The sequence below is a fragment of the Mustela putorius genome, unplaced genomic scaffold, assembly GCF_011764305.1.
Source record: "Mustela putorius furo isolate JIRA1106 unplaced genomic scaffold, ASM1176430v1.1 tig00003937_pilon_pilon_pilon, whole genome shotgun sequence".
Classification (NCBI taxonomy): domain Eukaryota; kingdom Metazoa; phylum Chordata; class Mammalia; order Carnivora; family Mustelidae; genus Mustela; species Mustela putorius.
Genome location: NW_025422082.1, coordinates 5,826,486 through 5,850,220, shown reverse-complemented (window position 1 = coordinate 5,850,220; position 23,735 = coordinate 5,826,486). Strand labels below are relative to the sequence as shown.

Here is a 23,735-nt window from a genome sequence, read left to right as displayed (position 1 = left end):
TTTTTTTTAAAGATTTTATTTATTTATTTGACAGAGAGAAATCACAAGTAGATGGAGAGGCAGGCAGAGAGAGAGAGGGAAGCAGGCTCTCTGCTGAGCAGAGAGCCCGATGCGGGACTCGATCCCAAGACTCTGAGATCATGACCTGAGCCGAAGGCAGCGGCTTAACCCACTGAGCCACCCAGGCGCCCCAAGCCTTCAATTTCTTTATAAAAATTTAAATAAATACACATACACCTATGGATGCTTTTCCACCCTTTATCTGGTAAAGGGAGTATACAATTTAATCAATCCATAAACAGATAACTTATATTAAACATTTATTGATCACCTACTAGAAACTTCAGGCATCTGCCAATAAGGTTCTAGAACCGTCTTGTAATTTGTTCTACATGAAATCATCCAGAAAAGAGACACATAACCTATTCTGGATATGTTACAAGAAGAAAGTTGAATGTACCTTGAACAAAAATTTAAGAACACTTTCACAGGGGCGCCTGGGTGGCTCAGAGGGTTAAGCCTATGCCTTCGGCTCAGGTCATGAACTAGGAGTCCTGGGATCCAGCCCCCCCCACCCATTGGGCTCTCTGCTCAGCAGGGAGCCTGCTTCCTCCTCTCTCTGCCTGCCTGTGATCTCTCTCAATAAATCTCTCTCAAATAAATAAATAAAATCTTAAAAAAAAAAAAAAAGAATACTTTCACAAATTTTTAAACTGTCAGTATTCAAAATTTAAAGAATTTTGCTATTTCCTTTTTCTTTTTTTAAATATCAGGAAAAGAATAGGATACTATGCTGTAAAATCATTGCAAGTTTTTATCAAGGCCCACGGTTGAGAAAAAGGTATTTGAACAGGAAACATTACTCCCAATTTCAGAGGCCAAAGTGCAGGAGAGAGTCAGATGTAAGAAGAATACCAAGCCAGACATGGCTGGCAAGTTCAGCTGCCCCAGGAAGTGCCTTTGCAGGAATGACTGGCTTCAGGCTCCTCCTGGGGTGGAGGAGGGTCAGGCAAGCTGAGAAACAATGGTCTTTTCCAAGCAGTTTCCAACTCCCTGTGTCCTACAAAACCAAGATGTAACAGTTTGGACTTTGCTCCACTGTCAGAGAAAAATGTCTCTGTACTTGCATAAACAGTATTTTTGCACAGCCATTCATCACAGAATTATGCTTCCGAAACCTGTCATTTTTGAAAAAAAAAATTTTTTTTTTCTTTACCTCCTAAGTCTCCTCTAGAATTGTGGTTTGTGTAAAACCCATATCTAAAGGCATAAAATTACCACACTGAATCTCTAAAACGTTCATCTTGCTTGGCATTAGGTACTAGCAGAAGAGTATCTATCTCTGGAGTTTCAGTCATATACTCTTGGGACCCCATAAATTCGATTGCTAATAACTGCAAGGGATTTGAGAAAGAACACGGGTTCCAACTGATCCCAATATTTAAAACAGGATCATTATAGTTAAATATGGTATGCTTTTAAGGCTTCCAAATGTATCACGATACAAAGAGACAGCGAAGGCTCTCTATCAAACAAGCAACTACAATCAGTAAGTAGTGTGAGCTGGGGGGAATCTCGGCTGCTTTTTAAAATTAGTACATTATTGAAATAAAGAGAACAGTGGGTGATGGTGAGTGCAGAGGGCCAGTCTTGCCTGGATTTAGGTGAAACGTCAGTCTCAAGGAGTGAGTTTTAAGACCACAGATTCACAGAACAGATTGGTGGTTGCCAGAGGCAGGGGGTGGAGGTGAGGGCAAAATGGGGGAAAGGGAGCAAAAGGTACAAACTTCTAGTTATAAAATAATGACATCACGAGGATGTCATGTACACCATGGCAACCACAGATAATAATCCTGTTGCATATATTTGAAAGTTGCTAAGAGAGTAATTCTTAAAACTGCTCATTACAAGGAAAAAGAATTTTGTAACTGTGTAAGCTAATGTATGTTAACTAGCCTTATTGTGATGAACATTTTGGAATAAACAAATATCCAATCACTGGGGCGCCTGGGTGGCCCAATCCATTGGTTAAGCATCTGTTTTCAGCTCAGGTCAAGATCTCAGGACCCTGAGATCCAGCCCTCCCACCCCCACCCCAAATGCAAATATTCAAGGGCATTCAGACCTCCGGTTTAAGCAAATGGATGGCCAGAAATAACTCTTCCAGGATAGGAAGACTGAAAAAAGGAAAGCACTGGGGGATGGAAGACAGAATTGGGGGATGGAAGACAGAATCCAGAGCTGTGTCTTGGCCCATCTCCTCCCCTTCCTGAACAACTGAGCCCTGATCCGTTAGGTGGGACACGGCAACTAAGGCATTTGCAAAGGTGGTGGGGAGGGCATCCACACAGGGGGCCAGACTGGCATGGTGTGTCAGAGCCAGGCAGAACAAGATGGGCATCCATGGGAGATGGGGGGGGTCCACAGGAAAAGGGTGATGAGAAGGGCATCCACAACCACGACCTGGGGGTAGGGGACGGTGGGATGACCGGAGCTGTCAGAGAGAGAACAGGCTGAGGAGGGTGTCCAAGTGGGAGGAGGTGTGGTCATGAAGACAGAGACTGGTTACATGCTGAGGACCTGATGAAATAAGTAAATATTATTATCCTGGAAGCCAGGTTTTTTACTGTCACAGGACAGAGTTGGTTTTTTTTTTCTTTTAAAGATTTTATTTGTTTATTTGACAGACAGAGATCACAGTAGACAGAGAGGCAGCAGAGAGGGGGAAGCAGGCTCCCTGCTGAGCAGAGAGCCCGATGCGGAACTCGATCCCAGGACCCTGAGACCATGACCCGAGCCGAAGGCAGCAGCTTAACCCACTGAGCCACCCAGGCGCCCCACAGGACAGAGTTTTAAGAAAGGGAAAGATGCTGGACTGGACTTGAAGGTCCCCATGTGCACACATGACTCCTTAAACAGGCAGACTGGTCAAAATGAATCATGTGTTAACCCATACTTATACACACGTGCACATTATCCTTGGCTCTGCTGATACCTACTGGTTTTTATTGTTTTTGACCCTGAGACAGATGATGATGGAGAGAGCTCAGAAAAGCAGCTATGCAAGTGTCCGGAGAGTGACCAGTTCCAGATGGAACAGGAGGGCAGAGGACTCCACGAAGAAGAAATCCAAGAAAGCAAGTGGAACTGTGAAATTACCTCCTTTGTCTGAACATATGAGAAGGAGGTAAACACTTCTATTAGAAAATCTGGACATGAAAAAGAAGTAAGTCCACAGAGAATGAAGAAAAGAAGAATTAACACCTCTAGAAAAACATTATTCAAGACAGAAAATAGAATGAAGGTACGTTCCGGGGCGCCTGGGTGGCTCAGTGGGTTAAGCAGCTGCCTTCGGCTCAGGTCATGATCTCAGGGTCCTGGGATCGAGTCCCGCATCAGGCTTTCTGCTCAGCAGGGAGCCTGCTTCCCCCTCTCTCTCTGCCTGCCTCTCTGTCTACTGTGATCTCTGTCTGTCAAATAAACAAATAAAATCTTTAAAAAAAAAAACAAGAATGAAGGTAGGTTCCACAGCATCTGCTGCTTCTACTACATAGACTCAGTAATCTAAATAATATTCTAAAAAATAATAATGTATTTATAGTGGGAGGTCTCTACCAGATACAGCTAGGTATATCTGTGGCTGGTCAGAATTATAAGAGCGCTAAATCCTTACCTTTCCTAAGAAGCAGTTAATAAATGAAAACGGAAATATCAAGTAATAGAAGCACGATTTTTTTTTTTAAGATTTTATTTATTGGAGAGAGAGTGCATGAGAGGGGCGAGGGGCAGAGGGAGAAGCCGACTCCCTGCTGAGCAGAGGGCCCGATGTGGGACTTGATCCTGGGACTCCAGGATCATGACCTGAGCTGAAAGCAGTTGCTTAACCAACTGAGTCACCCAGGTGCCCTAGAAATGAAAAAGCATGTACCACAACAATGATATGCATATAATGATAACTCTGAAAATTAAGGCAAAAAATATAGCTAATAAGTCCTGGTAAGCCAGGACCAGAAAAGCCAAAATTATAGGGAAAGAAAACAGATCAAGGCTGAGGTTGGTGTGAGGTTGATACAGGGGACAGGGGAAAATCTGGGGCTTTTGACAAAATCATTCTCTACCTTGTGGTGGCATTTCATGATTGCGTGCGTTAGTCAAAATCTGTATGCTAAATAGGGTGAATTCATCTCAATGTAAGTAATATTTGTTTCTGGATGAGATATACTCTACAACCACTTGAATGGCTAAAGGTAAAAAGACGGACTCTGCCAAGAGGTGGTACGGACACGGGCAATTAGAATTCTCTCACATTGCTGGTAGTTTCACATAAGATCAAACATACATGCACCATATGTTAACTAGCAAAATTTAAATTAAAAAGCAAAACAAAACCACCACAAGAATATATATATGACCTATGACCTAGCAATACCCCATTTCTAAGTATGCACCCAAGATCTATAAAAACTAGGCACCTCGGTGGACCAGTTGGTTAAGCATCTGCCTTTGGCTCAAGTCATGATCCCAGGATCCTGGGACTGAGCCCCATATCAGGTTCTCTGCTCATCAGGAAGTTTGCTTCTCCTCCTCTCTCTGATCCTCCACTATGCTTGGTTTTTCTCTCTTGCTCTAATAAAAAAATAAAAAATAAAGATCCGGGGCAAGTGGGTGGCTCAGTCGTTAAGCATCTGCCTTCAGCTCAAGTCATAATCCCAGAACCCACCTTGAGCCCGCATCATAGGGCTCTCTGCTCAGTGGGGACCCTGCTTCTCCCTCACTTGCTGTTGAACTCTGTTGCTATCTCTGTCTCTCTCTAATAAATAAATAAATAATGGGGGGGGGGAGAGATCAGTAAAAACATACATCCGTAAAAATACGTTACAAGATTGTGTATCGAGGGATGCCTGGGTGGCTCAGTTGGCTGGACGACTGCCTTCGGCTCAGATCATGATCCAGGAGTCCCGGGATTGAGTCCTGCATCGGGCTCCCAGCTCCATGGGGAGTCTGCTTCTCTCTCTGACCTTCTTGCTCATGCTCTCTCTCACTGTCTCTCTCTCTCAAATAAATAAATAAAATCTTTAAACAAACAAACAAACAAATAAGATTGTGTATCGAAGCTTTCTTATTAATAGCCAAAAACTGGAACCCATCAAAATGTCCATCAACAGGAGTATCAACAAACGGTGGTATATTCACATACTAGGGTATTACTCAGTGATGAAAAGGAATGAACTACAGTCATAAGCAACATCATTGATGATCCTAAAAAACATCACGTGAATGAAACAATCCAAACACAACAGACATGCATAATTTCATTTATATAAAGTTGAAAAGCAGGAAAACCAATGCATGGTGACCTTCCTTGGAGCAGTAGTTGCTTTTTGGGGTGAGAACTGTGTAGAAGAATGCAGTGGGTAGCTTCTTAGGGCAAGGGAAATGTTCTGTATCTTGACTGGAGTATTAGGCACAGGGGGGGCATTCATTTGTCAAAATTCAGTGAACTGAATACCTAAGATAAGAGTATTTTTTCACAACTCTGAAAAGCCAAATGAAATTTCACACGATCATATAAGTATTACAAAGTAAGCCCTTCAAGGTGATACAGAATTCCATGATCATGACATTGCTCAAATATTACTAAATATTTTTGCCTGAAACTGCCTCTGAAACCAGCGTGAGCTGTGTGTGAAAAATCACAGGACCATTTCTCCTTCATTTTTACTTTTTACTCTGCCTCCTTAAGACATTATCCCTCGCTAATCTGAAGGAGTTTTGCTATTTCCAAAAGATCAATCACAGTTTGGAGATTCATTGATTCATTCAACAGAAAGATGCCAAGCGAGCAAGACATACAGTGTCTCCATCCTTCCAAGTCTTGCTTTATCGCGGGAAGAAAAAAACCACGTACCTGTAAACACCCAGCAAATAAACAGAGTAACTGCCAGTGGGGCTAAAAGGTATTAAGGAAGGAGAGGACGGCGGGCGGGCGAGGGATGGGTGGGGGTGGCTCCTTCAGAGCGTGTGGTTAGAGACTGTCTTGGAGGAGCTACTGGAGCCAGGGATTTACATCACTAATGTGGTCATTCATTTATTATAGATAAAAACACTCACCGCACACCAGCGGGCCAGACCCTGTCTTCAAGAAGGAAGGAAACAGAGCTATAAACAAATAATTGAATACAAAGAGCTTCTAAGAGGCAGACTTGAAGACACTGGCGCACAAAGGGAGAATTATGAATGTGCTAAAGACTCCGAAGGCAATTACTGAGGGGGACTCAAGAGTTTCTGAACCATGAAAGCATTATTTAGATGTGTAAGTCACAGAGAGTTTCGGAAAAGCTCTCCTCGTTTCACAGTCCCACAAGAAATTAGTCCCACCCCCAGAACAATAAATCGTTCCTGTGTTGAAAAATATACATAAAATATACTATTTTTTAAAGACTTTATTTATTTATTTCACAGACAGAGATCACAAGCAGGCAGAAAGGCAGGCAGAGAGAGAGGAGGAAGCAGGCTCCCTGCTGAGCAGAGAGCCTGATGCGGGGCTTGATCCCAGGACTCTGGGATCATGATCTGAGCCCAAGGCAGAGGCTTTAACCCTCTCAGCCACCTAGGCGCCCCTATTTTAACCATTGTTAAGTGTTCAGTTCAGTGGCACTAAGTACATTCACAACATTGTGATACTGTTGACCTGCCAGGAGTTAAAGGCAAGAAACAGAGAGGGAGCCACTGGTTACATGCACCACAGGGTGAGGGAGGGGAAGGGCCGAGAAGAGCCATAGAGGAAGAGCAGGTGCTAGATCCTGTTGTTTTCCTGTAAGTGTCACTGGTCTGATAGTAAATTAGGCTAAGGTCAAAGGTCCATCCCCTGTGGGTCAGGTAACCCTGTCAGGTTCCTCTGGCTGGTTCCCATGGCCAAAGCCTACCCTCCCATCCCCAAGTGAATGTCCCTCAAAAAGATGGCTCAGGGCCCACCAGGCAAGCTGGAGAGCAGAAACAGCTGGGTGCAAACTCCTCGGAGGACAGACAAACAGCTCAGGTGTTGGAACCTTGTTCTCCAACTACGGGATGCTCACAGTCCAAATGCACTGGGCATCTCGCTGGTGTTTCTAATTTTTTAATCTGAGTTCAGTTAATTAATATATCAGTCAGTGATTCATCAGTCGTATATAACACCCAGTGCTCATTACAATACATGCCCTCCTGAGTGCCTGGTCACCCAGTTACACGATCCCTCCACCCCCACCCCTCCAGCAACCCTCAGTTTGTTTCCTATGACTAAGAGTCTTATGGTTTTTCTCCCTCTCCGGTTTCATCTTGTTTAATTTTTCCCTCCTTTCCCCTATGCTCCTCTGTTGTTTCTTAAATTTCACATACTAGTGAAATCATATAATTGTCTTTGATCAACTTATTTCGCTGAGTCTAATACCCTCTAGTTCCATCCATGTTGCTGCAAATGGCAAGATTTCTTTTTTGATGGCTGAGTAATATTCCATTATTCCATTATGATTATATGCCCCATCTTCTTTATCCATTCATCTGCTGATGAACATCTGGGCTCTTTCCACAGTTTGGCTATTGTGGACATTGCTGCTATAACACTGGGGTGCAGATTCCCCTTCAGATCACTACATTTGTACCTTTGGGGTAAACACCTAGTAGTGTAATCGCTGGGTCATAGGTGGCTCTATTTTTAACTTTTTGAGGAGCCTCCCGACTGTTTTCCAGAGTGGCTGTGCCAGCCTGCGTTCCCACCAGCCTCATCAGTGCTTCTGAAAGTAAGTTCAAAGGCAGAAAGGAAAAAGATGCAAAGATAGTAAAAGATGATTCTATTCTTTCATACCTTTTTGGGACACAAACCAGTCTTCCCAGTTAAACATCTGAGCTCAGTTTTGTGCCTTTATGATACAAAGATGGATGTCACAAGTGTGAGCTCCAAAGGAACTCAGACTCCCCCCCCCCCAAATCTAACACCCTTACTTAAGAAAGAGGAAACATAACCAGGGAATTGGAAAGGTTGTGCAAAGTCAAACAGTGACTTACTATCAACGCTGGGAAGGCAAACACAGGGCTCTAGCGCCGGTTCATCACAATTTGCCTTCCACCACCTGCCTCCACAGCCATGCAGTGAATGAAATATTTGCCCAGTGCAAAGGCCTTGCCTCTCATGGGAAGGAAGCTTGGCCATGGAATCCAACCAATAGGAAACACCCATGCCAAGTACGTGGAAAAAAAAGAGATGAGGTTTCCATCTTTCATTTTATTTCTTGAGGGAATACGAAAGGGGCCTGGAATACAGGAGGCAAGCCATAAAGTTTAAATGAGTTCATCAATGTGAAAGAGAACGTCCTGCCAGCTGGTGGTCACAGGCAGAACAGATCGTGCAAAGGCTGTATGATAAAACCCGCATCTCCAAAGCACGATCTGACAGCAGGGTCCCAGAGACCCCTCTCTCCCTCTGGGCTCCTGTGCCCAGTGGGCAGAGCTGGGTGGGACCTGAGCACCGGCCCAGAGGCCAGAATGTCCAGAGAAGAGGAGGGATCACTCCTTATGAAGAAGATTCATCTGAAAGGCAAGGGTCTGGCTCTGGGCTCTCCCGCTCCGTGGGACTCCCATCTCTTCAACTGTTCAAGTTATTAAGGTGTTTGTGGCTTCAATTTCCTTCCACAAAAACATTCTACTTTTCCCCCACGTCTTGTTACCTCATCACTCCACAGCTAAAAATGCTGAAGCTCTCCTGGTTGCCTACCAGAGACGGTAACAGCAGGACACCTCTCCTTTCAAGCAGCAAACACCTCCCGAGAGAGGCAGGAGGACCTGGTCCAGGGTGGGGGTAGGGGCAGTACAGTTGGCAGGACAGAGAGAGGACACATCCAAATGGCTACTGCGAAAGGAGGAAACATCTCTTGGCTTCACAGACACCCTGCAGCTCAGTGACACGGGGGAAATAAAATTTCCTCTAGTTTAATCAACATCATCACTCAGGTGTGCCAACTCCCACTGTATTAACTGGATGCGGCTTTTTTCTTCATCTTTTTTTTTTTTTTTAAAGATTTTATTTATTTATTTGACAGACAGAGACCACAAGTAAGCAGAGAGGCAGGCAGAGAGAGAGGAGGAAGCAGGCTCCCCGCCGAGCAGAGAGCCCGATGCGGGGCTCGATCCCAGGACGCTGGGATCATGACCCGAGCCGAAGGCAGAGGCTTTAACCCACTGAGCCACCCAGGCGCCCCTCTTCATCTTTTTTAAAGCAAGGTAATCCTGCCAGCAGTCAGGCGTCTTGCTATTGGCTCTAACTGCCCTCCTCTGTGACACATGTCTCTAGCTTATCCAACTAGTTCCAGAGAGCTGAAATGCCAGGACACAGCGTATAGTTTCACTGCAATTCACCATTAAGACTGGTTTTATCATCAGCACCAATTTGCAAGATGGACAAGAGAGGGATGCAGGTTTGTGAGTGAGGAATGAGTTCATCAGGCGAGAAATATTTCAGGGCCCATTTTTATAAAGATCTATGCTAGGCTCTATGGAGCCCCCAGCAATTTGAGAGTTTAAACCCCAACTCCTGATCCCAGAGAATTTCTAATCTGATCCCTGGTGGAACAGAGACACAAGTGAGGAAAGACAAACCTGCACAGCCAGTTACCCAGGATTTCTAGAACTGCAGGGCAGGCTGCTTTTCTCTGGCGACCATCTAAGCCTCCTGAGGAGGACATGATGGTAAAGGGCATGCACACGGCAGCCTTACTTTCTGAAGGGAGAATGGAGGCCCTAGCAAGATACGAAACAGCCCATGCGGAGGCACTGGAAGCACACATGCCTTAGCCTGGAGCGCGCGTGACACGGATGGCGCTGGCCCCAGACTCCGTCAGTCTGGGCCACTTAGAAATCTGCTTTGTGTTCCTCCGTGGAATGCATCCTCAAAATGAAAGGGCAAAGCTGTACTTATGGACCCTGGTACTGAACCACTGGGTGCCACTCTGAGAACCCAGACAGAGGCAAGGAGATGCTGTCAGGGGTGTGACAACATCAACAGTGGCAGAAACACAGGTGGGGACCCAGTGGTGGTAACGACAGCACAAGGCCAAGTAGCGAAGGATCCACAGCAAGGGCATGAACGTGAATCACATGGGACCTCCCAAGACTGTGGGAGCCACAGATCGCTGGGTTTAATGCCAATGCGTTCTGGACTAACACAGGCAGGAAGGCACCATCAGGGACACCAGCTGGGCACTTGCTGCCACAAACATGGGGGAAGGAGACTGCTTCAAGTTGTGGCTATCAGAGACCCTGCCAGAGACCTCTCTGCTCACTTTTCCTTCTCTGACCTGCCTGTCACACCTAAGGGAGCTGGACACACTGTGGATACTGGACACACAGTAGCCCAGCCCCTCAGTAATTTTGATCTGGAGTGTGAGGGCTCAGGGGAGGGGGCCCATATATCCGGGTGGGGGATATTCCTCTCCAGGGTGCTCTGCTCCCCTGGAACAGATGTGCCTACCTGCTCAGAGAACACCAGCCCTTGAAAACAGGCGGGAGTAGGGGGAGAGATGAGGCACATGGATCCTGGGGGTGCAGGGGGCACAAGAACACAGTGGGGCTTAGAAAGCAGCGAGGAGACCCCCCGGCCAGAGTAGCCAGCCAGTGTGGATGAGCCAGGGGTGGGGGGGAGGGGGAGGAAGTTCAGAAAGAGCTCACCCCAACACAGACACATTCGGGGTGGTGGGAAGCTTGTCTGACAGCTACTTCAAAAGCAAAGGAACCTCACCCTCTTTGGAACACTATAGGTTAGGTCCAAAATAGAGAAGCATCATTTCTTCAAAGGCCTTGCAATGTGGAAAGCAGATTCTACTTTGATTCCAAAGGACCATGGTGAGAATCACAGCTCTACCATTTAACGGCTGGGTGAAGTTTTCAGGTTTCTGAACCTGATTTTCATGTTTACTAAAAGAGCATTGGGAACTCCGCTCTCCCATGATTGTAAGAGCTAAGATTCGGTACATGAAAGCCCTCAGCTCAATGCCTGGAACACAGAGGAGAGTAAAATGCCAGACAGATTTGGAACTGAGGGTACCAGTGACATAATCCAGGGACTCTCTCCCACTTCGAGGGCCATCATCTGGTTCCTGGACTAATGATGGCAGACGGAAGTTCTCTTTTCTCTGCTTTGTAAGGAATGTGTCTGTGCTTCCTGGAAGAAGGAGAAAAACCTCCCTAAAATTATTCTCAAGTTACTGATGAACAAGGCCAAGTGTACACAAGGCAGCTGGGGTACCAGGCAAAGAAGGGGAAGCTTTACTCCAGACCCGTAGCACCTGATAAGACATATTCTATCTTCCAAGGTAAGTTCCCTGCCCCCAAGAAAACCATAGACAAGATGACTTTAAGGGAACCATACCAAGTAAAAGTAGAAGAAAAGAGCTTGGGGGACAGAAAAAGTATATGACAATGGCTAGAATAACTGAGAAAATAGTGCTGAGTAACTCAGGTCCTGAGCAGATTTTTGGCTGAATGCAGCCAAAAAAAAAAAAAAAAAACAAAACAAAACTCCAAAGTTACCCAAAGACTTGACATTCAGTGGGCAATAAATATGGCAGGAAGAACTAATTCAAACACCCACCCCCTTCCATTCCTTCAGTTCCAACTACAAGGACAGACTCTTCTGTCTACGCTGGTGAGTGCTAAGCAAGCTTTGGAGGTTAGGAATTTAGTGTCGATTACTCCTGGCCATTGAGAAGATGGACTGAAGTACTCAGTGCCGTCGTTGAAAAGCTCATATAGCTGTTGTCAAGGTTATGTGCACATGAATTTAATACTGCCCAGATGACAAATGCTGGACACAGACACGGAGAACGTAAGGGTGTGAAGAATAATCCATCTATGACAAGCATCCTTCCCTCTTGTCCCCGCCACAGCTCTGTGTAGCTGGTCACACAGGGAGGTGAGGCCAGAGAAAGAACCAAAGCTCTCTGCGCTTCTAAGACGCACTGGCAACATTTAGGTTTTTAGGCAGCATGCTCAGGCTTTCTACGATGCTTTGTATTGAATGATTTGCTTCCGCGGGCTGAATAAAATGCCCAAGTCCCCTTATATGCTTTTTGAGATCATAAATTGCTCTCACATTATGACGAGCAAAGTAGAGGCATACATTAATCTTCTCTCTCCAGATATAAGCAAGAGGAGAAAAACCCTATTCCTGTTTGCCCGCAATCGATCTTGAACTTCTCTCTAGGACTTTCTCTTTACACTAGTCCCTCACTGGGTCGTACCTAGCCCTATGATGGTTTGTTGCACCACGTTTCCCACTGGAGATAAGACACCTAAGGCATTTTTGATCAAAGTTCTACACCAAATAATGTGAATGGCCCCACATTCAGAGGTCTGAAGGGAGCCCGAGTGGTTACGTATGCATGGGATAGAAGGAGCTAGCTCATAGCTTTGCCACCTCCTTGGCCCCTTGATCCCCCCAGGATCCTTTGGAGACCAAAACTTATGGGACACCAAAAGCTCATGAGAACATTCCTCCAGAGCATCCACAGCATTACTCTCAGGCTGAGTTTGCCTCCTTAGATGTGTGCGCAGCCGTTCACATGGGCCAACTCCAAGTGCCAGTTCATGGCAAAGTAACTGAACAAAGGCACCAATCAGAAAAAAGGTTCTGACCCCAACCCTAGAAGATCCCATGTCTGCCTCATATACAAAGAACAGACATTTTAAGATGGCATTTTAGAAGCATATCCAAACATATCTCAAAAGGAAGAATAAGAAAAGGCATTCTCCTTTCCGTAAGCTTAAATCTGTGAGAAGACTTCTTACCGGCTCTACTTTTTAATTAGCTTTTCTGTAAACACACTCCTGCTGCCACACTCCTCTTTTGAAAAACACATCTCGGGAACATATGTCCCCAGTAGCAGGGAGCTGACAAGCAGTACTTAAGGTAAAGGTCAAACAGATGTGGGAAGTGACCGGCACACTCAACAAAATGCCACACGGCCTCATTTGCTTTCCAGGCTGGTGCCAGAATGTTCGCACGCAGTCCTTATCATAAAATCCAAGCTGTTGGGCTTGCTGCCATTGACGTTTGCGAAAGGCAGTTGTTTTTATAACTAGAAAATGGTGAGGCTATGGATTCTGAATTACAATAAACTTTCAACAATCCTGACTAATGGGGTAACAAAAGTAAATGAAAGTTACAAACACATCAAAAGCCGTATCTCAGCTTATACCCAGTAAAACTTTATACATGCTGTTTAGAAATGATTTTTTAAACATTAGTTCTGATTTCTTTGTCGTCTATGACCATTGGGTATGGCTGACCAAAGAGAGAAGGCAAAGAAAAGCAATACGATCAAGGAATGTCAAGGCTACCGGGTAGGGTAGCTGTTCTACAGGACCATAGGATGTTACAACCTATCTTGTTGACTCAGACATTCTGAAAGAGTTCAGTGAGACCCTACTTTGTCAGATGGTCCAATACAGGTCCAATGAGCACATCTCAGAGAGATGATTAAGCCTCTGCATGAAACAAGTTCAAAAGCACTCTCTTCTTTTCCATGCTTCTGTTAAACAAAGTTTTGTCAACCATGGACAAAATCCAGGGCCAGGTAACTCTACCTATCTGCCATAAGACCTCCCACTATACTTGCTCACCGGGAAAAAAAAAGGGGGGGGGGGCCTGCTTTATAAAGAGATAAGTACAGCTCAAGTCATAATCCTTATTAATTTCCTTTATTATCAGGGAATGGATTTCTTGATTAAGGTGCATTTTAAAATCAGACTCGTTCTATATAGAAGAAATCACATGAGTATACTAGGGACCTCCTGTATATACACAAATGCTTCTTTTTATTTCAACTTTTCAAGATTACCTGTTTCATCTGGTTCTAACATAATCATTTGTGCTATCCTTTGGGTCCTTACATATTACACTAAAACTGTACAAAGCTTTATGCTGTGCCTGCTTCTGTAGAGCTTGGAACGCCTTTCAGACATTATCTCATTTTGTTATGGCCAACTGTATTATGCTTACCCCCAGAAATCACTGTTAATACCATCCACCCTCTCTCTTGAGCTTGTGAGTAGTTCATGGAGCTGAAAGCGAGTTAACCAATGGATGGGAATCAAACGCAAGAAACCAGTACCCATTGGCGGAACAGCAGACCCTGGGCATTAAATTACTTATGACTGGAATCTGGTTAATCACAGGAGAGGTGAGCTTAATGAAAGAAGGAATGCTGTAACCTTATTTTTCAGAGCACTTTCATTTAATCACTTTCAGTTCAAAAAGTAACCCAATTTTAGAAGCAATGACCATGACACAAAACAAGTTTAAGTGTCCTGCCCAGGACAGTTACCCTTGACAGGGCCAAAACCATCTGAGCTGAAGTAGTCCTTCTGCCTTATCCCTCCACTCCCTGTGCAATCACTCGTGTCTTCTTCTGGGCCTGGTAATACCAGCCCTTTTGCCTCCTGGCACTTTTAAGCATCTGAATTGTTTTGTTTACTTACTTTGGTCACTTGTTTTTGTCTAGCCCTCACTTGAATAAAAACCTTATAAGAACAGGAACCTTGCTGTTTCATCACTCAGGTGACCTCAGTGCCTAGAACTTCTCTTGGGCTCAATAAATGTACCTGGCACATATTAAGAGCATAATACTTGTTCAGCAAGTGTTTTTGAATGAATAAATGATCACAACTGGAATCTCCAGATAGCAGTGATTTTTCAGTCATGCCCATGGATCTGGGGTAGGAAAGAACATTCTAGATGGAGAACACCTGTCTCATGACCAAATCCCTTGTCTGGTTAAAGAAGCAAGGACATGGAAAGAAAAAAAAAAAAAAAAAAAAGAATGAACGAACGAACAAACGAGCTAGTGAGCAGCAAAAACATGGCAATGACCACAGGCTGGCTAGGGCCAAAGATGGAGAAAGGAGAGGACACTTGCTTCAGTCCTTGAGGACTTTTGTTCCCAGAGAAAGTCTCTGAAGGAAAATAATTCTCAAGCGCCTACAAAAGATGAGCAGCATCTAGCTTCTCAGTCAATTCTACCTCCCTACCCCTCTTTTTAGTAACAAATGAAGCTCGGGGGCAAGGCGACAGAAAGACATGTGTGATAAGTGATAGCAGCTTACTCATTTGGCCTATTTTGGAGGCAAAACTCAAGCAATCGGTAGTTCTGCAGTTCCCCAAGAGGTTAACCATAAAAGCTACTATATGACCCAGCAATTCCATTTCTAGGAACATACCCAAGAGAAATGAAAACATATGTCTACACAGAAACTTACACATCAATGTTTATGGCAGCATTACTCAGAATAGGTTAAAAGTGTAAACAATCCAAATGTCCATCAACTGATGAATGGATAAATAAAATGTGATATAAGCATACAACAGATTTTATTCAGCTGCAAAAAGATAGGAAGTACTGAAACATGCTATAAGGATGATGAACCTGAAAACACTACAGTAAGTAGAAGAAGCTAGTCACAAAGGACCACATATTATATGATCCCATTTACATGAAATGTCTAGACTCGGCAAATCTATAGAGACAGAAATTAGGTTGGTGGATGCTCCAGGCTGGGGGATAATGACCACCAAATGGGTACAAGGTTTCTTTCTGGGATAATGAAAATGTTCTGAAAGTAGAAAGTGATGATGATTGCCCAACTCTGTGAATGGCGTACTTTGTAAATAACCATTGAATTGTACACTTTAAATGGGTAAATTGCATGGTATTTGAAATAGATCTCAATGAAGCTGTTATTAAAAACAAAAGCAAAAAACCTCATGCAATAACCAAATCCTTCTGTAGTCTGCAAAGGACAAGGAAATGTTGGCGCCTCCTGTATTTCCCTCATGGAAGGAGAATAGCTCTGCCTATAATATCTGGGGCTTTATGGAGATGGCCCCCTACCCTTTTTACTCTTCACACTAGCTTGCCTTGCAACGGGCTTGCCTTGGTCTCGTATTTGATCTTCAACCATCTAGCAGACTTCTGCAGAACACCCCCTCTACGCCAGGTGCTACGCTAGACACCGACCCTGAAATGAAAGGGGAGCGTGCTTTGCCTTCAAGGGGCTACCACTTTCGTAATTATTCATTCAACCACAGGGCAGGAAACAGCAAAAGGAAGAGTTCTAAGTGGTATTCTGTGGTGGGTTGTGGGCAGAAGAAAATTTTCCATATCTGGGCTCCAGAAAGGTAGACTCCTGTCCACACCGGAAAAAGCACACATGGGTCTGGTATGAGAATATCGCAAAGGTGGGGCGGAGCAGAGCGTGCGGTGGGGAGCCCAGGAGCCAAATCCGACAGGAAGCTGGAAGACCCAAAATCCCTGATGCCATGAAATAGTGCCAGCATTAGCCTTAAATTCCATCTGGCAGTACTTTGGGTGTTTCCATTCTGTTTATTTTTATTTTTTTTAAAGGAAAGAGGAGATGGGGGAAGAGGGAGAGAACTCAAGTTATTACTCAGCATTTCCACCGCGTTTAATGTTTGCAAAGGACTCCTGCCCTCACTCAGTCCTGCACTGCCTGAAATAATAAAGGAATCTGAGAATCCAGCCAAGAACTCGAAGTACTTAGGAGACAGAAGAACCTATCGCTGCATCTGGCAAGGCAGGCACTGTTAAAAAAAATTAACCCCATAAAATAAGCACTATTTAAAAACTTAATCCAACATAATAATCTCTGTAAAACTGACAGGCCACTTGGTGGTGGCAGATTAACTCTGGAAGCTCATGTTCTAAGTCTGCCCATTCATACCTTGACACATGGCAGTTTTGCTGAATGGGCACGGAAATCCTTTTTTTTTTTTTGACATGAAAGGGTCCTGTGGCACACCCAGTATTTTATGGTAGCAATTAATAGGCACACCAGCTTCCTGCTGTCAGGACTAAGAGCACCAGGATCATCATATTCAAGATACAACATCTATCACCTGGCAGGTTTCTGTGTGACTGTCTATCAGCGGCGCCAGCACCGGCAAGCCTACCGCTGTATGAGCTGCGAAACGCTAGGAGCACTGTGGCTTCTGGACTCAAGCTTGAAACGGATGTGCTTGTGCGTCTCTGATTCCATTTATCTTCAACCAAGCTCTGTGACCCCATCAGCTTGCTCCAGAGGAGTGCCATCTTTCAGAATGTTCATTGGTCAACTGGGAGACTACTCAGTTAAGTACAGAGAGGATGCAAATATGAAATGGTCATTGATATGAATCCTATGAGGACAAAGTGCTTCAGTTAGCTATTTCAAAAAATATGTTGGGGTCACATAGAGACCAAAAAAAGAATTTTGAAAATGTATTCAAAAGACATCACCTACTTTATTTCCAGTCAATTCTCCACTCTTCCCTCCCACACTCCACAGTACACTTAGAAAAATTTAACGACCCAACACACACATACACACACATATACGTACACACGTACTGAAAATCTAACATGGTAAAGTGGGAATTACGAGGTCAAGATCTGAAAAAGACCAAAACCCAGAAAGATGAGACCAGCATGTGAGGCTGGTTTCTTGTTGGGGCACCTGCCAAATTTAAAAAAAAGTGTCCTGAATGGCTGAGCAGCATTTCTGATGGCCTCATGGATCCAGGAGAATCACTGGATTGCCACTGAGTTGGCTGTAATTTCAGAGAAAGTAGACTAAGGAAAAATCATTACTACAGACAAAGATAATGGTAGGAGATTTAGTAAACAGTAATTAAAAGTTCAAACTGCTTAATATAACAATTCTAAAGTTAAACTTGTATGTACCTAAAAACAGGTCTGAGAATATATAAAGCAAAAAACTGACATCAGTGTAAATCATTGCTGATGTAGACTGCAAGCACGGTGGAAGAGTTAATGGTTCTCTCAGGGACGGAAAATGCAGAAAAACGTGTTTCGGGGGGAAAAAAAGACGGAGAAATCAGAACCTGATTGTCATCTATAGAACTCTCACCCCATGATCTTAATACACATTCTTTTCAAGCCCATATAGAAAAGGTACAGAAATCAAACGTAAACCTTTCACCTGTACAATGCAAAAATGTGGGTCCACAGATAGGCTAAATAGAATGGAATAATTTTTTTAAGACTTTATTTATTTATTTGACAGAGAGAGAGAGATCACAAGTAGCAGAGAAGCAGGCTCTCCGCTGAGCAGAGAGCCCGATGTGGGGCTCTATCCCAAGACCCTGAGATCATGACCTAAGCCAAAGGCAGAGGCTTAACCCCTTGAGCTACTCAGGTGCCCCTAGAGTGGATTAATTTGGCTCCTGACAAAGAGGTATGACCAGTAAGTTTTGAGGGGACTATGGCTTCAATAAGCAAAGGAGTCCTGAGATGAGACGACAGTGGATTGTCCCTTGTGCCTCAGAGACTTAGGGACTGTATGGAATTGCTGTTGGGCTGGACCTGAGATGGTGAGGATGAAAACAGAAAAGACCATAGAGTGGGAAGGGTCCACACAGCACCCCCTTGCTTCTCCCTTCCCCTGGAGCTGCAGGATTGTACTTTGATTTGTGTGGAAGGGAGAAGCAAACCCCTGCCCTCTGCCTAAAAATAAAGGGAGGCAGCAGGAGTAACAGACTCTTCTGTGCAATTGGGCAGAATGACTTAGCTTTTCTATGGCCAAACGCTGCTTCCTGTGCCCCACCCCCCTCTCCTGCCCCGCGGCTTCACAACCCTTCTTCCCCATCCTAGGAATCCACATTAGGTTCTTGGTGACCACCTCTGCCATTCCACCATCACTAGCACTTAATGGGATGAAGGGGAGTGCAGATCCTGAAAATCTAGAGACCCTGATTCTGACAAGCCTCACTCTATGAGGAAAGTCTGCCTAGTGTCCCACCTCATTCCTGCCTCTATCTTCAGAGAGAATAAATGGGCCCTCAAAATTGGTCTTTGCTTTGACCTTCAACTTTAGTGGCCTGGGTCCGTGTCTGTTGTACTCAGGGATTTGACATGTGGATGCATGGAGGAGTCCAGCTAGGAATCTGAGAGCTTGAGTTGGAGCTAAAACTTGGGGTGGGGTGGAATGTGGCAGGGGGAGCGGGGGACACAACGCACGCCTCTCAGACCATTGGGAATCCTGTGTACTACCCTGCAGTCCACTAATAGGTTAACCAGAACCACCTCCCTGGCCCGAGCTCGTTGCAAGAATACACTTAGTGGGCTTTACTGGATCGGCTGTAGCCCTGACCTAATTCTGTGAAAGAATCTCAGACCTCTAAGTCTCTCCTTCATTTCTCCCCCAATCTGGCAACATTTAGTGCTGAGTAGAAAAAGCCACTTAATCAGCATTGCTCCTTGGCACGACAGCCAATCTGGTGTCCCACGTGGCTCGTCCCAAGCCAGCCCTGCGGCGGACCCTTCGGCATCCCATGCTTGGGCTTCAACAACTTGTATACTTTGAGTTTCGGGCGTCTGGGCACCTCTCCATTCAACAGGCTGTTCTGAAATCGCCCTCGGTACGAAACTGTATAACCTAAAGTCCTACCTCAGGAAGTAAAGCATGTTGATGTTTGCTCTAAGTGCCTCATTAATAAGTAACTCCCACTGTTTTTCCCCTTCCCCGACTGGCAGAAGGCCATCCAGACTTACCCTCATACATCTCCAGGATGTGAACCGTGTCTCCAATCTGCAAGGAGAGCTCCACATCTTGAGAGGCGTTGTAGTTATAGATCGCTGGAAAGGAGAATACAGGGGGGAAATGGTGTCAGTGGTGGGTAAAATACGAGACACTGAGCAGCACATGCGGCGGCTCATGAATTACTTATTTAACAGACAACCGTCTGTCTCGTACTTCTGTGTGAATCACCCACTGCAAAGCAGAGAACATCCTCCTTAACCCCCACGACTGGCATGTCCCAGTCACTCTTCCACCCGACAAAAACTGGCTGGTTGCCTACAGCATATGGTGTTAGAGACCAGTGGTGGCGACAAAACACAGATGTGGGACCTTCCAGGGGTTCTTAATGATCTCGGAGGAGGAGGAGGATAGTCAACGTAAAATATTACAGAGACAACTAAATTTAAATCGTGGCAAGAGTTATGAAAGAAAAAAAAAAAAAAAACGGCAAGGGGCGCCTGGGTGGCTCAGTCGTTAAGTGTCTGCCTTTGGCTCAGCTCATGATCTCAGAGTCCTCGGATCGAGCCCCACATTGGGCTCCACACTCAGTGGGGAGTCTGCTCCAGGGTTCTCTCTCTCACTCTGCCCCTCCCCCTTCTCATGCTCTTGCTCGCACTCACTATCTCTAACATAAATAGATAAATCTTTAAAAAAGAAAAAGAAAGAAAAACAGGCTATAATGAGAATATGCTGTGGGGTTCTTTAGGTCGGTCTCCTTGTTCATCAGACAACAGCCAGCCTATAACACCACTGAGGTTATGATCTCTAAGACACAGAATAAGCCATCTCCTCGCTTCCCTGACACAGTAACTGGGAGTCAAAAGGCACTGTGGGTCCCATCTACCTGGGAGGAACAGAATGACATGGTGCCCTGCAGACATGGCTGCCTTGTCCCAGTTCCAGGGATCCCGGGGACCTGGATGGCCCCAGCACCTCCTCATCAAGGTCACCTCAATCACCACATTCTTAAGACTGGCAGAGACTGGGACAGATTATGAAAAACAAGCTTAGTTTTATAATTCAAAAAGACAACCTAATTTTATTTATCTAGTTATTTATTTATTTTTAAAGATTTTCCTTATTAATTTGACAGAGAGACAAGAGAGAGAGAGAACACAAGCAGGGGTAGTGGGAGAGGGAGAAGCAGGCTTCCTACTGAGCAGGGAGGCCAATACTGGGTTCGATCCCAGGACCCTGGGATCATGACCTGATCTGAAGGCAGACACTTAATGACTTAGCCACCCAGGCGCCCCAACAACCCAATTTTAAGACGGGTAAGAGCTCTGAAGAGACATTTTACCAAGAATCATAAGCTGGCTAAGACACATGAAAAGATACTCATCATCATTAGTCATCAGGGAAATGCAAATTAAAACCACAATGAGGTAACACTTCACACCCGCTAGAAGGGCTATAGTTTCAAAAAGGCAGACAACCAGTAAGAATGTGGAGACTGAAACCCTCAGACATCATGAGCAGAAATGTAAAATGGCCTGGTCTCTTCAGAAAATAGGTGGATGATTACTTAGAAAGCTAAACGTAAGTTACCACTGTGGCCCAGCAATGACATTCCCAGTTATCTACGAAGAGAAATAAAAACTCGTCTACGCAGCAAGTTTATGTGAATGCTCACAACTGCTGAAGTAGGCAGAAACACAATCCCCCAGAAGACAGCCACATCAAATTTCTAGAACCTGTGTGTGGCCGAACATTTGAGTATGTGAAGGATCTTCAGAGGAAGACCTTTTTCTGGCTTACCAGCGTGGGCCCTGAAGGCAAACCCATGTATCTTGGTGAGAGAGGGTCAGTGGGAGTTTGGGGAGATGTACAGAAGAGAAGGCAACGTGGAGATGAAGGAAAGGGCTGCATCAGGGACTGGCATTACCACCAGAGGAGGCAACAAGGAATGGGAGCCTCTAGAAGGAATACGGACCAGCAACACCTTCCCCTTAGACTTCTGATCTTCAGACCGTGAAAGCATACATTTCTATTGTTTTTAAGCCACCAACTTCGCAGGAATTTGTCACAACAGTCAAAGGAAACAAATATAGCCAACACTTGTATTTGCAATAGCCAAAAAGTGGAAACAATTCATCAACTGACGAATGAATAGATATGTGAACTAGGGTATATCGGTATGATGGAACACCACTCAACAACAGAAGGGAATGAAATACGGACGCGTGCTACAACACAGGGGAACATCAAAGGCATTATGCTAAATGACAGCCCTATGCGAAATGCCTATTTTAGGTTCCCATTTATTTGCAATGTCAAGAACAGGCAAATCTATCAGACCTGGTCCCACCAATTATTGGTTGCCTGGGCAGGGAAGAGGAGGCAAGAGCGACAGAACACAGCAGGCACGAGTGAGGTTTTCAGGAAGGTGGAAAGATCCTCAAACTGGATTGAGGGGATGGTTACACAACTCTGAATTTACTAACATCCATTGAACTATATATTTCAAAGGGTGAATTTTATAGTACATAAATAGTGTTCAATAAAGCTGTTTTTTTTAAAAGTAGGTCTAGTTGTTACCCTCACTTTTAATTAGGGACCTGCATCCTTTCGGGAAGAAAGAACCACCTCAGAGATTCACTTCTGGCCATTCTCCTGAGGATTCAAGGAACCGAGACATTCCCCATCTCTGCAGCTCTAACGAGCACATGAGGGTCGTCATTCAATCCATCTGCCAGATCCCACAAGGGTCACTAAAAAATGGAAAAAAGGTATGCCCGCACTGTGAACTGTGGGTACTCACTGCTCTTTCTGAAACCTGCAATGCACCCTCTGTCTGCCACCTGAGCAGGGAGGCTTTTCCTTACCTCACAGTCTATCTGTGAATGGGAGGAGCACACCTCTAGCAAATCTTTTATCAAGTGGCCTCTCTTTCTGGAGAGACTCACCCAAAGAGTGTTCTTCTGTAGTCCTGGCACAGAAGCCTGGACAAATTATGTTGAAATTAATTTACTACTGAGCTTTTAGATTAGACTGAATTCAGAACAAGGTTGGGCTAATGAAGTGGGTTCGGAGAAACTACCTCTTCATGGGCCACGGGCCATTGGCTGTTAGTCCACAGAAGTTCTCCTTCATCTGAGAGTCAGGTCACTCAATGGTTTTGCCCATGGAAGTATATGTCTGGTTTTCCATAGAAAACATACATCTCATAGCCTTGACTCTCCCTAGTCCCCATTCAGACTCCCACGGAACCTGTCTGTTCCTTCCAGAGGCCCTGCTCACAGATGGAAACAGGAAGTAATGAGGTTGCTGTGTCACAATGTGTTGTGTAATGACCAAGGTCTATCTCTTCCTCATTCTTGTCATCAGGAAAGTAGGCAGACACTCTCACAGGCAGCACCTAGCACAAACACCTACAAAGGACTGTTGTACACACACACACACACACACATACCATAAACCATAACTCCTAGATTCCTAAATCCTCCTGGCCTTAATTATCTCCCTGAGCCTCCATCATTGGCCAAATTCTGCCCTCTGCTCCAGTCAAGACTCTAACAGTTTCCCCTAAATTCTGTGCTCAAACCACGGTTTATCCCTACTTGGAACAACAGTTCATCTTCTGCTACATAACCACCCGAAGCTCACATTCACAATTCCGTTCGACAAGCAACCACTGACTCCCTATCACCCTGCATGAATCTGTTTCTTCTGACATCTGACGTCTTCTCCTTCCAACACAGTTAGGGTTGTTAATCTCAGATAATCTTGGTTCTCATCTGCCCCAATCAGAAGGCAAACTCCTCACGCATGTGGCTCTGGCCGCACACTATTTATGTGTCTTCCACATTGCCAGGCATTGGATTAGACCCAAAGAACATGCTCAAGACACAACGATGACTTTTACAGAATCGACCAATCGATTCAGTCCTTCAGCGCTTCTTCCCCAAACCTTAAGACGCTTCTGTCTTCCTGAGAAGCAACAGCTGTGGTCCCCTAGCCCTTATGAAAGAGATATCAAAATCACTTCTCCCACCACTTTTTGTTTATTACACAAGAGAGAATCTGCTTTTTCAACCCAAGCTTTCAGAGGGATTCCCATGGGAGGCGCAACCCTTAAATGGCTTTCACTGGTGTAAAGTCACCAGGTAGAG

General features: G+C 44.9%; 1 protein-coding gene across 4 annotated transcripts in view; it reads right to left on the bottom strand.

The window, feature by feature from the left end:
- Positions 1-23,735, bottom strand: part of DOCK5 (dedicator of cytokinesis 5) — a 210,854-nt gene that overhangs the window by 131,879 nt on the left and 55,240 nt on the right. For all 4 annotated transcript variants that reach the window (XR_006603519.1, XM_045069498.1, XM_045069499.1 and 1 more), the window contains exon 2: positions 19,596-19,679. Coding sequence is in view for 3 of the 4 variants with exons in the window: in XM_045069498.1 (XP_044925433.1) it covers positions 19,596-19,679 (84 nt within the window). In the remaining variant the exon portion in view is untranslated. The remainder of the gene's footprint in view (positions 1-19,595; positions 19,680-23,735) is intronic.